Below are 12,500 nucleotides of genomic sequence, written 5' to 3'. Positions count from 1 at the left end.
TAATATGAACATAATGTAAATTTGTATTACAGTATGACTAAAGATCCTGTCTAAGTGCCAAACTCTCCTTGTCGTTTCATTTTCCACACACCCTATGAAAAATAAATGTATTACTCCAACTACTACTTCATTTACAACCACATAATTTAATAATGTGATTAATTAATAATAATGTTAATAAATCCTCCACTTCTACCTGTAAATGCAAACGTCAGTTAGTGTCTGTTTGAACTTTCAACCATTGGAGGGTGCTATTGTATTGCATAACAACAACAACAACATACTTATTTTTAGCTTGCACAAAACTACGTTGCTTATTGATGTCCGTCCAAAACAATCTATCTGAACTAGAGGTGTCAGTGGATTAAAATTTGTAATCATAATTAATCACATTACTTCAATAATTAACTGACTATTAATCACACATTAATTGCACATTTTATATCTCAATTTATACCTACATTTACAATAAAATGTACAATTTCAATATGTTTTTTTTTTTTTTAGTCATTGATAGAGTAATTTCATCACAATTCAATTAAAAGAATTTAAAAATTCATTGATAGAGTAATTTCATAACAATTCAAGAAAAAAAGTTTAAAAAAAAATAAAAATAAAATATGTGCTGTACTGTAAAACCAAACCAAAGCGTGACTGATTTGTTTTGGTCATTTTTCTATCACTACAACATGGTATAATAATATATAATATATAAAAGCTCAATGCATTTCTCTTTTCATATTAGGAGCTGCCTAATTTTTAACATGAAGTAACTTGTGAAATTATGCACATTTTTAAAACTGTAAAATACAACACAATCCCCACAAATATATGCATTCGCGCTAGGCTTTTATTTTGTTAAGTGAAATAGGATGTGCATTGTAAAATGACGAATTTTTACTGCATAGGAACCAGAAACGACCCATGTGTTCTTTTCATATTAATAGCTCTGTAATTTTAAACAATAAGTAACTTGCGAGTTTCTGCACATTTTAAAATTGTAAAATACAACTTGACGCCAATCCCCACACATTAGGCAGTATCATTTAATTTATTACTTCTAAATTGTGTTATAGTGACTCCTTTTAATGACGTCGGACGCTTTTATTTTGTTAAGTTCTCGGATGCGAGACGCAGCTGAGGCCGCTCTACTGTTACAGCGAACACATCGGTAGTTTCACTTTCACCTTGATGAGATATTTTGTGGAGATGCTGAATAAAATACGCCTCACATTTAAAGATAAATAGGATTGGGCTCACTCCAACTGTCAAGACGGCGTCCATTCGGCTCTTTACTCTCACAGGGGTTTCAGAGTGCCCATGGACGCCTCTTGGTGCTCGGTGCGAACGCAACGGCTAACCGAGTGCGTTCTTTCAAAGCAAGGCACGGGTGGTAGTGGTGAGACACAGTCCAAATGGCTCCTCCACCTATATTCTGCCCCTTAAACACTGTATTTTAGCTCCAGTGCATTTCTATTGGGTAGTTTTGACGTGGACGTTTCTACTGCGTGGTGACTAGAATTCCCTGATAGAGCCTTTCCAAATAAGAAGCGGTCGTTAATCGAGCGTTAAAAAAAAATAGTACCGTTAAAGGCACTTTAAGTTAACGAGATAATAACGTGACAATTTTGACACCCATAATCTGAACATAAAAGTTATTTTAAACAGTCACTCACGTCTCACAGGCAAACAAACATGATATAGCCAAACGCCAACATGCATTCTCGGTACTCAGGAGACTGCTCCTTAAAACAGACGATTCTCCTTCTCCAGACTCCTAGTGAGGTGGATTATAATGCTTTGTCGTAAGTAGCGCCAGCCACTGTTCAGGAGGGGCATAACAATTAGTAGGCGTCTGCTTGAAAAAAATGCTGGCAGGCTGCATCGGCAAGGCGTGCGACGTCACTGCGCCGGTGCCGTGATATGTCAATCATTTGGCGTCTGCTGGGTCCAATCACATTTCAGCAGGGGCACGTGCCACCCCGGCCCCCCCTCTGGCTCCGCCATTGGAGACGGCCACTTTTTTTGCTTTATTGGGCTCATAAAATCCAAACGGCGTGTTTGTTTAGATGGCACAGTAATTGCTTCTGATAGCTGCCGTACTATAAGACTATTTAAAAAGGCTGCCTGTGTGAGACTTTTCAACCTTTTTGACACTGTGGGAATGTGCTGTAAAACTGTCCGCAAGGTAGAAAGCAAGCTTTTTATTATCCCCCTCTCGCCTTTTTATTAGGACAATCTGCAATAACTAGATGATAAATAGCGAATGATTTGCATTCGTGCGTGGCCGCCACACGCGTCTTGCGGCAAGTTCAACACGATGTGCTCACGTTTTTATCTCTCTTTGACTTTGCTCGTCTCAGATAAGAGGCAAGCAGCGCGGGAATTGACGATCCCCGAGCGCCGTCCTGGAAGGGGTTTTGTGAGGCGAGGCGGCAGCGGGCGGACGGGAGGAGAGGAGGAGGAGGAGGCGCGAGTGATCGCAAAGGGGCGAAGAGGACGTGGAGAAGAAGAGTATGGGCCGCCCTCACGCTTGTATGCTTCTCCTGTCGCTTTGCCTCCTGTGTCGGAGCGTCGCGGCTCGAGCTGAAGGTATGATGACATCACTCCTGTTGCCTCACTGGAATGTCAGTCAGCAAACGATTGGGATGAAGATGAACTTACCTATGTGGAATGCAAAGACCGAAGAAGTCTGTCGGGATTCTTTGCGGTTGCTTGTTTTTTTAACAATTTGCTCCCAAAAACGTATAAATACATTCTATTTTAAATATTTTAAGTTTGTTTCATGTTAGAGCATACAGAAAGCTTTTATGCAGCCTCTGTACTGTAGAGAACGGGTGAAGCAATGGTAGTAATTACAAAAACGGCCATCAGGTGGTAGCAGAGTATAAGAGATCAATCAGGGCCATTTTGGAAAACAGCTCAATACAATTCTAATTGGATTTGTGAATAATGATGAAACTTGGCTATAATTACTGCAAAACGGAAACAGATAAAAATATACTTCTTTTTTTTTTGTCCTGATGAAAGAAGAGACTCTTTCTTTTGGTAGGTTCAATGTTTTGATAGCAATAGAATACAATATTCTGTGGGCCTTGCAAAATCAGTCCAAATCCGGTAAAACAGTTGGGAGTGAAGGGGATTGCTTCTGTAAAAATGACTGCTGGGAGTGAAGTGAGTTCAGCACAAATTCAGGCTCTTCAAAGTGAACGTGAAAGATGATATTTTTGATCATGTGCCGGGGGGTGATCGTTACTTTTCCAAAACCTTGACTTTTCAGGAAATCAAAACGCCAACTGAATCATTACACCTGAAATTGTGATCATATACCATTGCGCAACCCTAAACATGATCTTATTGCTATTTCATACATTCATTGTAATCTAATCTAAATCTTTTTTTTGTGCACTGTTAGTGATTCAGATGATGGGCGAAATGGATACATCATCCTCCCAAACGCAAACATCTTCAAACCCTGAGTGATGCAGTTAATAAAATGAGCTGGTGATACCATTAAATCGTCAGAATTGAATCTGCATGCACCACCCACCTGTAGTGTCTGACCACTTCCTTCTTCACCAAAGCATTATAGCGAGCGACCCATTTATAACAGCACAAACTTACTCAAATATATCTCATCTAACTATTAAAAGAAAAATGTTCATACTTTGAATCTTGAGGCAACGGTGAATTTCCCCACTGTGGGATAAAGAAAGGTGTATCATATCGTATCTTATTTTAATATAATGCAGCAAAATGTATCTCAGGCAGTTGAGTGTTGAGTGGTAATGGAATTATTATTCCTAAGCACTCTTAAAACTGGTAATAATGCGTAAAATAATGGACGATGTGGGGAATGGGGATCGGCCAATAGTGTTGATTTGTGGGGAAAAATATGAAATTAGCCATATTTGGATATTTGCACTGGACAGCAGCCATATAGCAAATGTTGGAGTCCACTGAACTATTATCTGATGTGATTAACTCATTCACTCCCAGCAGCCATTTTGAGTCAAGCAATCCCATTTGCTGCTGGCCGTTTGACTGGATTTGGACTGATTCTGCAAGGCCCACACAATATTGTGTTCTATTGCTATCAAAACATGGAACCTACCAAAAGAAAGATTAAAGTCTCTTCTTTCATCAGGAAAAAAAAGTATATTTCTATCTGTTTCCGTTATGCAGCAATTAGCATTAGAATATAGCTAAGTTTCATCATTATTCACCAAATCTACTTGGAATTGTAATAGAGCTTTTTTTCAACATGGCTGGTTGATCCCTTATACTCTGCTGCCACCTGATGGCCGTTTGTATAATAACTACCATTTGTTCACCCGTCCTTTGCAGTTGCTGCATCAAAGCCTTCTGTATTTTCTAGCATAAAATAAAACATAAATGTATAAATACATCTTTGGGACACTTCAAACATTTAAAATAAAACGTATTTATACGTTTTTTGGGAGTAAATGAGTTTAGCAACTGGTGGTAACATGCTGCACGCCACCTTTTTGTGCTCTCAAAAAATGGATTCCCTTCCAAAATGAGAGCAATCCTGATCTGACCGAACATTCTTCCAAAGCCATTTGTGGATAATTGATCACGTTTTCCATCCTTGGCCTTCCAGCCGATGATCCAAAATGCCATTCACCGATGAAACGATGTCTTATTTACTCTCCTCTTGCACGTCTCATTCCTGGATATGCGCTTGTTATCTTGGGGCAGGCGTGAGGAGGTGGGGTTGACGGCCGCGCGGCACGCTTATGCGGGCTGTGTTTACCTTAACATTGGAAGCGTTGCTCATTGCTGCGCTAAAGTTTTATTGCTGGAGTGCTCAGAATATTGATGCTCTCTTTTTGGGCTGACTTGCGTCTCGTTAAGCATTCGTGGGAGTTTGTGGAACTCCCTGCAGATGTTGAGCATGCAAACGTGGTGATGAGGCAACACTGCCATCTAGTGACATGACAAGTGTGACGACGTTGATAGCATGCTCAGCAGATTTGCCTTTTAAGACAGACACTTTTGACTATTTTGTGAGTCAGTTTTTTATTTTTTTTATTTTTTTTATGACATCACAAATTTGCCCAGATGCTCTCTCTGTTTTTGTTTCAGGCAACAACAAAAAAAGTGCTTTGATAATTCCATTTAAATTAATTAATTAATTATTATTAATAATAATAATAATTATTATTATAAATAAATTAAATAAATTATAAATATAATAAATTAAACTAAATTAAATAATTATTATTATTAATAAAGAAATTAATAAATTAATTAATTTAAATTAAATTCCAAATTTATCTTAACTAGGGATGCAAGATGATTCTGATTCCCATATCGGTATTGGTGCTGAGACTGTTGAAAATACTTTAAAAAAAAAAAAAAGCGATACTACTTTACCAGTAGACTAGTTGTTACTCTAAAAAAGGGTTAGCTGAATGAATGTGAATGAAACTTACCATACTTTCCATAAAAGTTTGTGTGTTGCATTCCTGAACAATATTTGATTCAAGTCAGACATTTTCATCACAACTGCAGAATGCATCAAGTATCGATGCTTGGTGTCAGTGAGTACCCAAATGTCAATGTTTGGTTTGAAAAAAAAGTTGTATCGCTGCATCCTAATTGAACAATTTTTAACAGTAAAAAGTGAATATTTTGTCCAGAATTAATGTGATAACTTCATTATTTTTCATGTACAATGAATGCCTTTATTAAAAAGTATTTTTTCTACTTACTGTCGACTGATGATGACATCACTTGTGCTGAGGAAGTAAGTAACGGCCAATCATGCCTCACCTGTTTTCTGGGTTTGGTCAGTTAACTGATTGAAAGTAGAAAAATGACTTTTTAACTCATTTGCTCCCAAAAACGTATAAATACGTTCTATTTTACATGTTTTAAGTGTCCAAAAGACGTATTAATACATTTTTTTTTTTAATGCTAGGCATACATAAGGCTTTGATGCTTTGATGATTAAAGAAGAGACTTTAATCTTTCCTTTGGTAAGTTCCATGTTTTTATAGTACGAGAACACAATATTCTTCGGACCTTGTAAATTCGGTCAAAATTAATTAAACAGCCGGGAGTGAAGAGAATTGCATCTGTGAAAATGGCAGGGAGTGAATGAGTTAAATGTATTAATTGTACATGAAAAATAATGAAGTTACCACATTAATTATCGACAAAATATTCACTTTTTATCGCTGAAAATGGCATTCTATGGAATTCTATTCTATGGAAAAAATGTACATTTATCTTCTTAACACAATCCAATGTAAACAACTTGTCAACATTTCAATTCGGACCATCTTTTTTCCCCCCCACATTCAAAGCATGCAGCAAAATGACTATTTTGGGAAGATGACAGACTTTTGAGGGATTGTCTGTTGCTAATCGAACAATCTGCGGCAGCCTGCAGGACGGCGGTGCAGGCAGACATTGTTTTCCTGGTGGACGAATCGTGGAGTGCGGGTGCCAGCGGCTTCTCCGCCACAAAAGACTTTATCTCGGCGGCGCTCTCCTCCTTCAAGGACGGCCTCGTCGGAGCCGAGGGCGTTCGCTTCGGGGTCGCCGTCTTCGGGAACGCCCCCAGGTTAAAAAGTCGGCATGCAATCAAGCGCAACCGTTTTTTGCTATCGTGTGTCACTTCCTGTTTTGGCTTCCAGGATGCCGATCGCCTTGACGGACTACAACTCCCTGGAGGCGGTGCTCGGGGCCGTCGGAATGCTGACTTACGAGGGCGGAGCCAGAAAGACGGGCGCCGCCCTCCACTTTCTCGTAGACCAGGTTTTCAGCGCCGCCATCAGTCGCGACCACGCACCCAAGGTAGTTGATCAATCCAACCGTGTGATTAATGCTGCATTCGAGGATGGTCGGAAGTGGGACTTTTCCGAGTTCAAACCAGGAAGTGTGTACAGGAACTTCAACTTGGAAATTCCACCTGTGAAGTCGGGGGGGAGGAAAAAAAGGGACCCCAACTTCACCGACGTGACGTCACTCTACAATGGTGACTGTTTTCCAAACACAGACCGTGAATGGTACAACACAATTTACTCGAGTAATAAAACGAGATTGCTTTTTTCATACATAAATATTCAACATAACTTCACGTAACACTCTTGTTAATTTTGTCTGCCATTTTGAAATTTTGTCTATTTTAGTCCGGTTTCAATCATGCTTGTTAGTTTTTAATCATAGTTAGTCAACCTCATTCTGTTCTTATTTAGTCCATTTTTAGTTGACTCTAAATCTAGCATTTTTTAAAAATTTATTTTAGTCCAAGAAAACGTCATTTTATTCGTCTAGTTTTAGTCAACAAAAACTGTCAACGTTTTAGTCTAGTTTTAGTCAGGACAACCATTTTACCCCTGTATATAAATAAATAAATAAATAAATAAATATATATATATATATATATATATATATATATATATATATATATATATATATATATATATATATATATATATATATATACACACACACTTTCTTTTGTCAGCATATTATATTGAACCTTTTCGGCTCTAAAACTATTTCACGTAATTTTACTCATCTAGTTTTAGTCAACAAAAACTGTCAACATTTTAGTGTAGTTTTTGTCAGGATTTTACCCCTGTATATATTTTTTTGTCAGCAGACTATTTCACATCAAATTTTCTCATCTTTTTGATGAAAACCAACTTGACACACAATTTCAGTGGCTACTACGCCTCCATGCTACGACCTAGTAAGTTAGCCAGCATTAGTTTTGAGTCGCATTATTAGGGCCCGAGCAGCGACCGCTGCGAGGTCCCTCTTGTTTTTGTAAGAATTATTATTCTTCCGCTTCTTCTTCTTCTTCTTCTCCGTAAACGATCGCATTTTTGAGGACCTAAACATTTCCGAAAACTCACCAAACTTTGCAATCTCTTCGGGTCAGGCGAAAAATGTGATATTATGTAGATGTCATAACAATGCGATTCTATAGCGCCCCCTAGCATAGAAAAATAAAAACCAATCCCGGCCCGTTTGACCTTGAGCTACGAAAATTGGCAGGCACGTGTAGCACCCCGAGACGCACAAAAAGGTCAGTGGAAGCCATTTCCTAAATTGTACAGGAAGTGAGCTATGAATTTTTGAATGTCCAATTTTGGCCCATTTTGGCACATTCACTGTGGTCATGCTTTTTCCCCCTTTGCAAACATTTTTCATCCAATTGACTTCAAACTTGGCATGTATCATCTCAAGACCTGAGACAACAACTGGGCAAAATATCTTGACTATTCGAAATACTATATGACGGGGCGGGGCATCAAAAATTGCCTTTCAAATTTCATTTGTCCAGAAAGACAAAATGCTTAATAACTCCCATGTACAAGCTCCAAAAAATCTCAAACTTCTCATGCAACTTAATAGTCACGGCCTGAAAACATCTATATAATAAAATTCACTTATTTATTTATTTATTTATTTATTTATTTATCACTCATTTAGCGCCACCTAGTGGTGACAATAAATGTCATACTTTACGTTTTTAGCTACTGTGCCGAGCTCGTTGAAGGGATCCAGTTGAAAATTGGTCAGAAAAGCCTTAAGATGTTGATCATGCCCCACACCGAATATTGTAACTTTTTGCCAAAGGACGTGGCCGTTACGGTGCCGCAACGTCTGAAGATTTTTCGTGGCAATAAAAGTTGCTTTAACTTGACCCAGATGATCCTATCTTCTCAAAATTTCACACATTTGATGAGAGTCCAGCTCTTAAGACATCTACAAACTTATATTTCATCTTACTTATAGCGCCACCTCGTGGCAATTTTTTTTCTTACGAATTTTCTTCAACGTTTTTCTCCAAACACGTTAACTGGACCTACCTCATATTTGCTCAGAAGAGGGTTTTGGCCTTCATGATGTCACAACACGAAGTTTATGAGTTTTCGCGAATCGCTGTGGGCGTGGCTAAGCATTGTTCGCCAAGAAAACAACGCCACTTTTGAGGGTCTAAACATGCGCAGAAACACATGAAACTTGGCACACACATCTGGCCTGGTAAAATGAGCAATATTTTATTGTTGATTGTGCTATTTTTACAAAAATGACTCAATAGCGCCCCTTAGAAATTTTTAACTAAGCAGCCCCGCTTGTACGTTTAAGCAAGATCTTTGGAAATTTTTTAGGTGTATGAGGGAGCCCAAGACCTACAAAAAAGTCTCTTGGACCCATGTGCTAAAATGAACAGGAAGTGAGCTACGAATTTTTGAATGTCCCATTTTTTACGCTTCTAGAACGTTTACAGGGAGCATACTTTTGCCCACTTCTCCTACACGTTTCATCCGACTGACTTCAGACTTGACCTGGACCATGTCAAGACCTGAGCCAACGACAGGGGGAAAAATCTTGACTTTTCGGAATACTATATGATGAGGGCGGAGCATCAAATTTTGTGTTTCGCAATGAAAAAGGATATGCTTAATAACTGCCCGGTACATGCACCAAAAAATCCCAAACTTGACATGTATGTTTATAGTCAAGGCCTGAAGGTATCTCTATGACAACATTCAGTTATATATGCAGCGCCACCTAGCCCTTGAGGCATGAAAAAAAAAATACCCCACTTACGGTATTTTTACAAAAATTGTAAACTCATTGTAAGTGTGATAATAACTAAGTCATTTATGAATATTCTTTTACTTTCCACCACTCAATATGTTCACTGGCATCAGACCGATCCAAACATATATACTTTTTTATTTAGTTTCTTTTTTTTTTTTTTGATCGCCTCTATGGACAATAAAAGCAACATTGTGCAATGAGTACGAGCGATGATGTGTATATGTACTTTTGCAAAAAATACCAATCAGGGCAACTCATTGCCTAAAAATAAAAAAAGACGCTGATTTTTGCAGATCTTAACAATCACCAAAACCCATTGAGCTTGACACACTCATCACACCTGGCAAAAAAAATAAAAAAATCCACGTAATGGTTTATCATGGCACTTTCAAAGAAATTCTGCTTCCAATCGCCAGTACCCCAACGTGCAAGTACCCCAACGTGGCCCAGGCTGCGAGGGCCCTTTATAGCTGCTCGCAGCTCTCGTTGCTGTTGGAACGTTATAGCCGTTGGATTAATGTTAAGTTATTATATATACTATAATTTACTTACTTTTTTTTTTTAATTATTATTTCAGCGTGAATCCACCTCCTGTCTGTCCCATGTGATTTGTGCTGTGTCACATGACATGACATCTTCACAGACATGACAGATTAGCAGAGACAAGATTTTACAAAATCATCATTTTCGTCTCATTTTTTTTTTTTTTTTTTACTAAAATGTTAGATTTTAGTCCAGTTTTTATTTTCGTCTCGTCTTCATTAGTCGACGCAAGTGCATACTGATTTAGTCCCAATTGTTGATTATTAATGAGGTATTTAGTCACGTGAAAAATGTGTGTTGACGAAATGATTTTTGTTTAGTTTTTGTTGATGAAATGAACACTATGTAACGCAATGTACGTGACAGTATGCCACTATCTTGCTGCACAAAATTATATGGTCAACTACTGAACTGCATGGAATTCTTACGAAATAAGATGAAAACAAGAAATGAAGCAAGCTTGAGGTCAAAATTAATTTTAAGAACCAAAATAAAAAACATTTTATCACTATATGCGCCATTTTGGCTGTTTACTTTCGCCTCAAACGCTTTCAGGTTGGAACTGGGAAAAACCAACTGGGATATATCCGACTTGCGACCATCCTCCAATGCAGCAATACATAAGCCAAAAAGAAGCCAGCCATTGGCCCGTTTTCCAAGAATCCAAAAAACAAAACACGGAAAAAAAAGAAGTGCATTAAAGTCAGAGCTGCCTGCCTGCACCAGACAGCAACTCAACTTGTCAAGTGATAAAATGTGAAGTATTTTTTTCCTCCTCTATCAGCGGGTGAGGAGACTCTGAGTAACGCTGGCGGTTAGCGTTCCCATCAGCACCGCTATCTCGGGTGTGTGCGTGCGTGCGTGTGAATAATTTTTGCACTTGACGTGGGAAGGCGGCGGCGAGAGGATTACAGGCCGATCTATTGAATTTGTAGCGCATGCGAGCAGCGGCTGCAATCTCATATTGATGCTGTCCTGCCTCCTCCTCCTCTTCTTCTGCTTTCTTGAACTTTCCGTGAACTTTGCTTCATTTTTATGAATAAGCAAATTGCTCGTCTCAGTCGCACGCTTGTTCTTTTCACTTGATTCATTCAATTATGAATTCAATTAGAAACGAAACCATGAATAAATCTGTGGGGGGCTTTAACGAGTGTTATGCTCTTTCCAAATGAGTTTTTTTTTTTCTCTCCCAAACAGTGGTGTATTAATTATTTAGCTACATAACTAAGCAAATATTTAAACTGTTGAGTGGATTCTAACAGTAAAACAAGCGTAGTGACCAAATCTTGACAGAACTTTTATCTTTTTTTTTGTTCTGGAAAGTGGAACAAAGACATTTTCATCACGAATGCTGTATAGACACGAGCTGCCACTGATCGTATTTTCTGCTTTGACTTGTGTGCAAAAATGTCACTCAAGCGTCAATTGAAAAAAGTAGATAATTCTTTAAAAAAAAAAAAAAAAAAAAAAAAAAGCATCAAATTCTTTCTGGCCTCTACCAGTCAAACTAAACATAAAACGTAGCGAATGCCATACAGCAGTACATTGCCTTAGTTCAAGGATGGCGAGATCCGGTCCTGGAGGGCCGGAGTCCTGCAGGTTTCGGATATTTCCCTCCTTCAATACAGCTGATTCATAATTAGCTCATCAGAAAGCTCTGTACACGCCTGATAACGACCCTGTTCATTAGATACAGCTGCAGTCCAAGTAGGGAAAGGGAAACCTCTAAAACCTGCAGGACTCCGGCCTTCGAGGACCACAGTTTGCCACCCCTGCCTTAGTGTTAGGTTTACCTGTTTGACGTCTATTGAACACGACACAAAAAGAAGAGAAGACCCTTGTCGGCTCTCGGGTCAGGCCGGAGCCGGAAGGCTGGCCGCAGCGACACCTGTTCCAACACCTGTTGGCAGGCTGATGCACCAGGTCCCCTTTGGCGTTGTGAGTTGGAAGAAAAAGCGAGTCAGAACAAAAAAACAGGCAGGAGTCCAAAGTCAAGCTGAACAAAAAGCGGCTTTATTGGCAAAAGCACACTGAGACCATTCAATTTGCGCAAATGGAAAAAATCTGACAATCTCAGGAAATGCAACAGTTTATAAAGCATCACCCATGGTACAAACTCTTTTCCTGATTGGCTATCAAACCTGCCTGCCCACTTCACGCTTAGATCTTATTGGTAAGGGAAAGCCTCCGCCAAACCCACTTATTATGAGATGCAGTTTACTGAATGCTAATAGTATCCGCTTTTGACCACTAGGGGGTAGTGCGAGCTTAGTTTTGTGACTTCTACTGGTGTCCAATTGTTATAAAGTGGCCCGCAGATTATACGTCTCCCCCCCATTCTTGAGACCAGAAGTAGTAACAGG

The 12,500-nt window shown here is 38.9% G+C and overlaps 1 protein-coding gene across 1 annotated transcript in view; it reads left to right on the top strand.

The window, feature by feature from the left end:
• Positions 1-2,047: 2,047 nt before the first annotated feature.
• The window catches only part of col7a1l (collagen type VII alpha 1-like), a 267,567-nt gene continuing 257,114 nt past the window's right edge, over positions 2,048-12,500 (top strand). The window contains 4 exon segments of the mRNA XM_077501253.1: positions 2,048-2,188; positions 2,364-2,592; positions 6,415-6,595; positions 6,669-6,828. Coding sequence (XP_077357379.1) covers positions 2,517-2,592; positions 6,415-6,595; positions 6,669-6,828 — 417 coding nt within the window. The 5' untranslated portion in view covers positions 2,048-2,188; positions 2,364-2,516.

Source organism: Festucalex cinctus, chromosome 16 (genome assembly GCF_051991245.1).
Source record: "Festucalex cinctus isolate MCC-2025b chromosome 16, RoL_Fcin_1.0, whole genome shotgun sequence".
NCBI lineage: Eukaryota > Metazoa > Chordata > Actinopteri > Syngnathiformes > Syngnathidae > Festucalex > Festucalex cinctus.
This window is presented reverse-complemented; position numbering and strand designations above follow the sequence as displayed.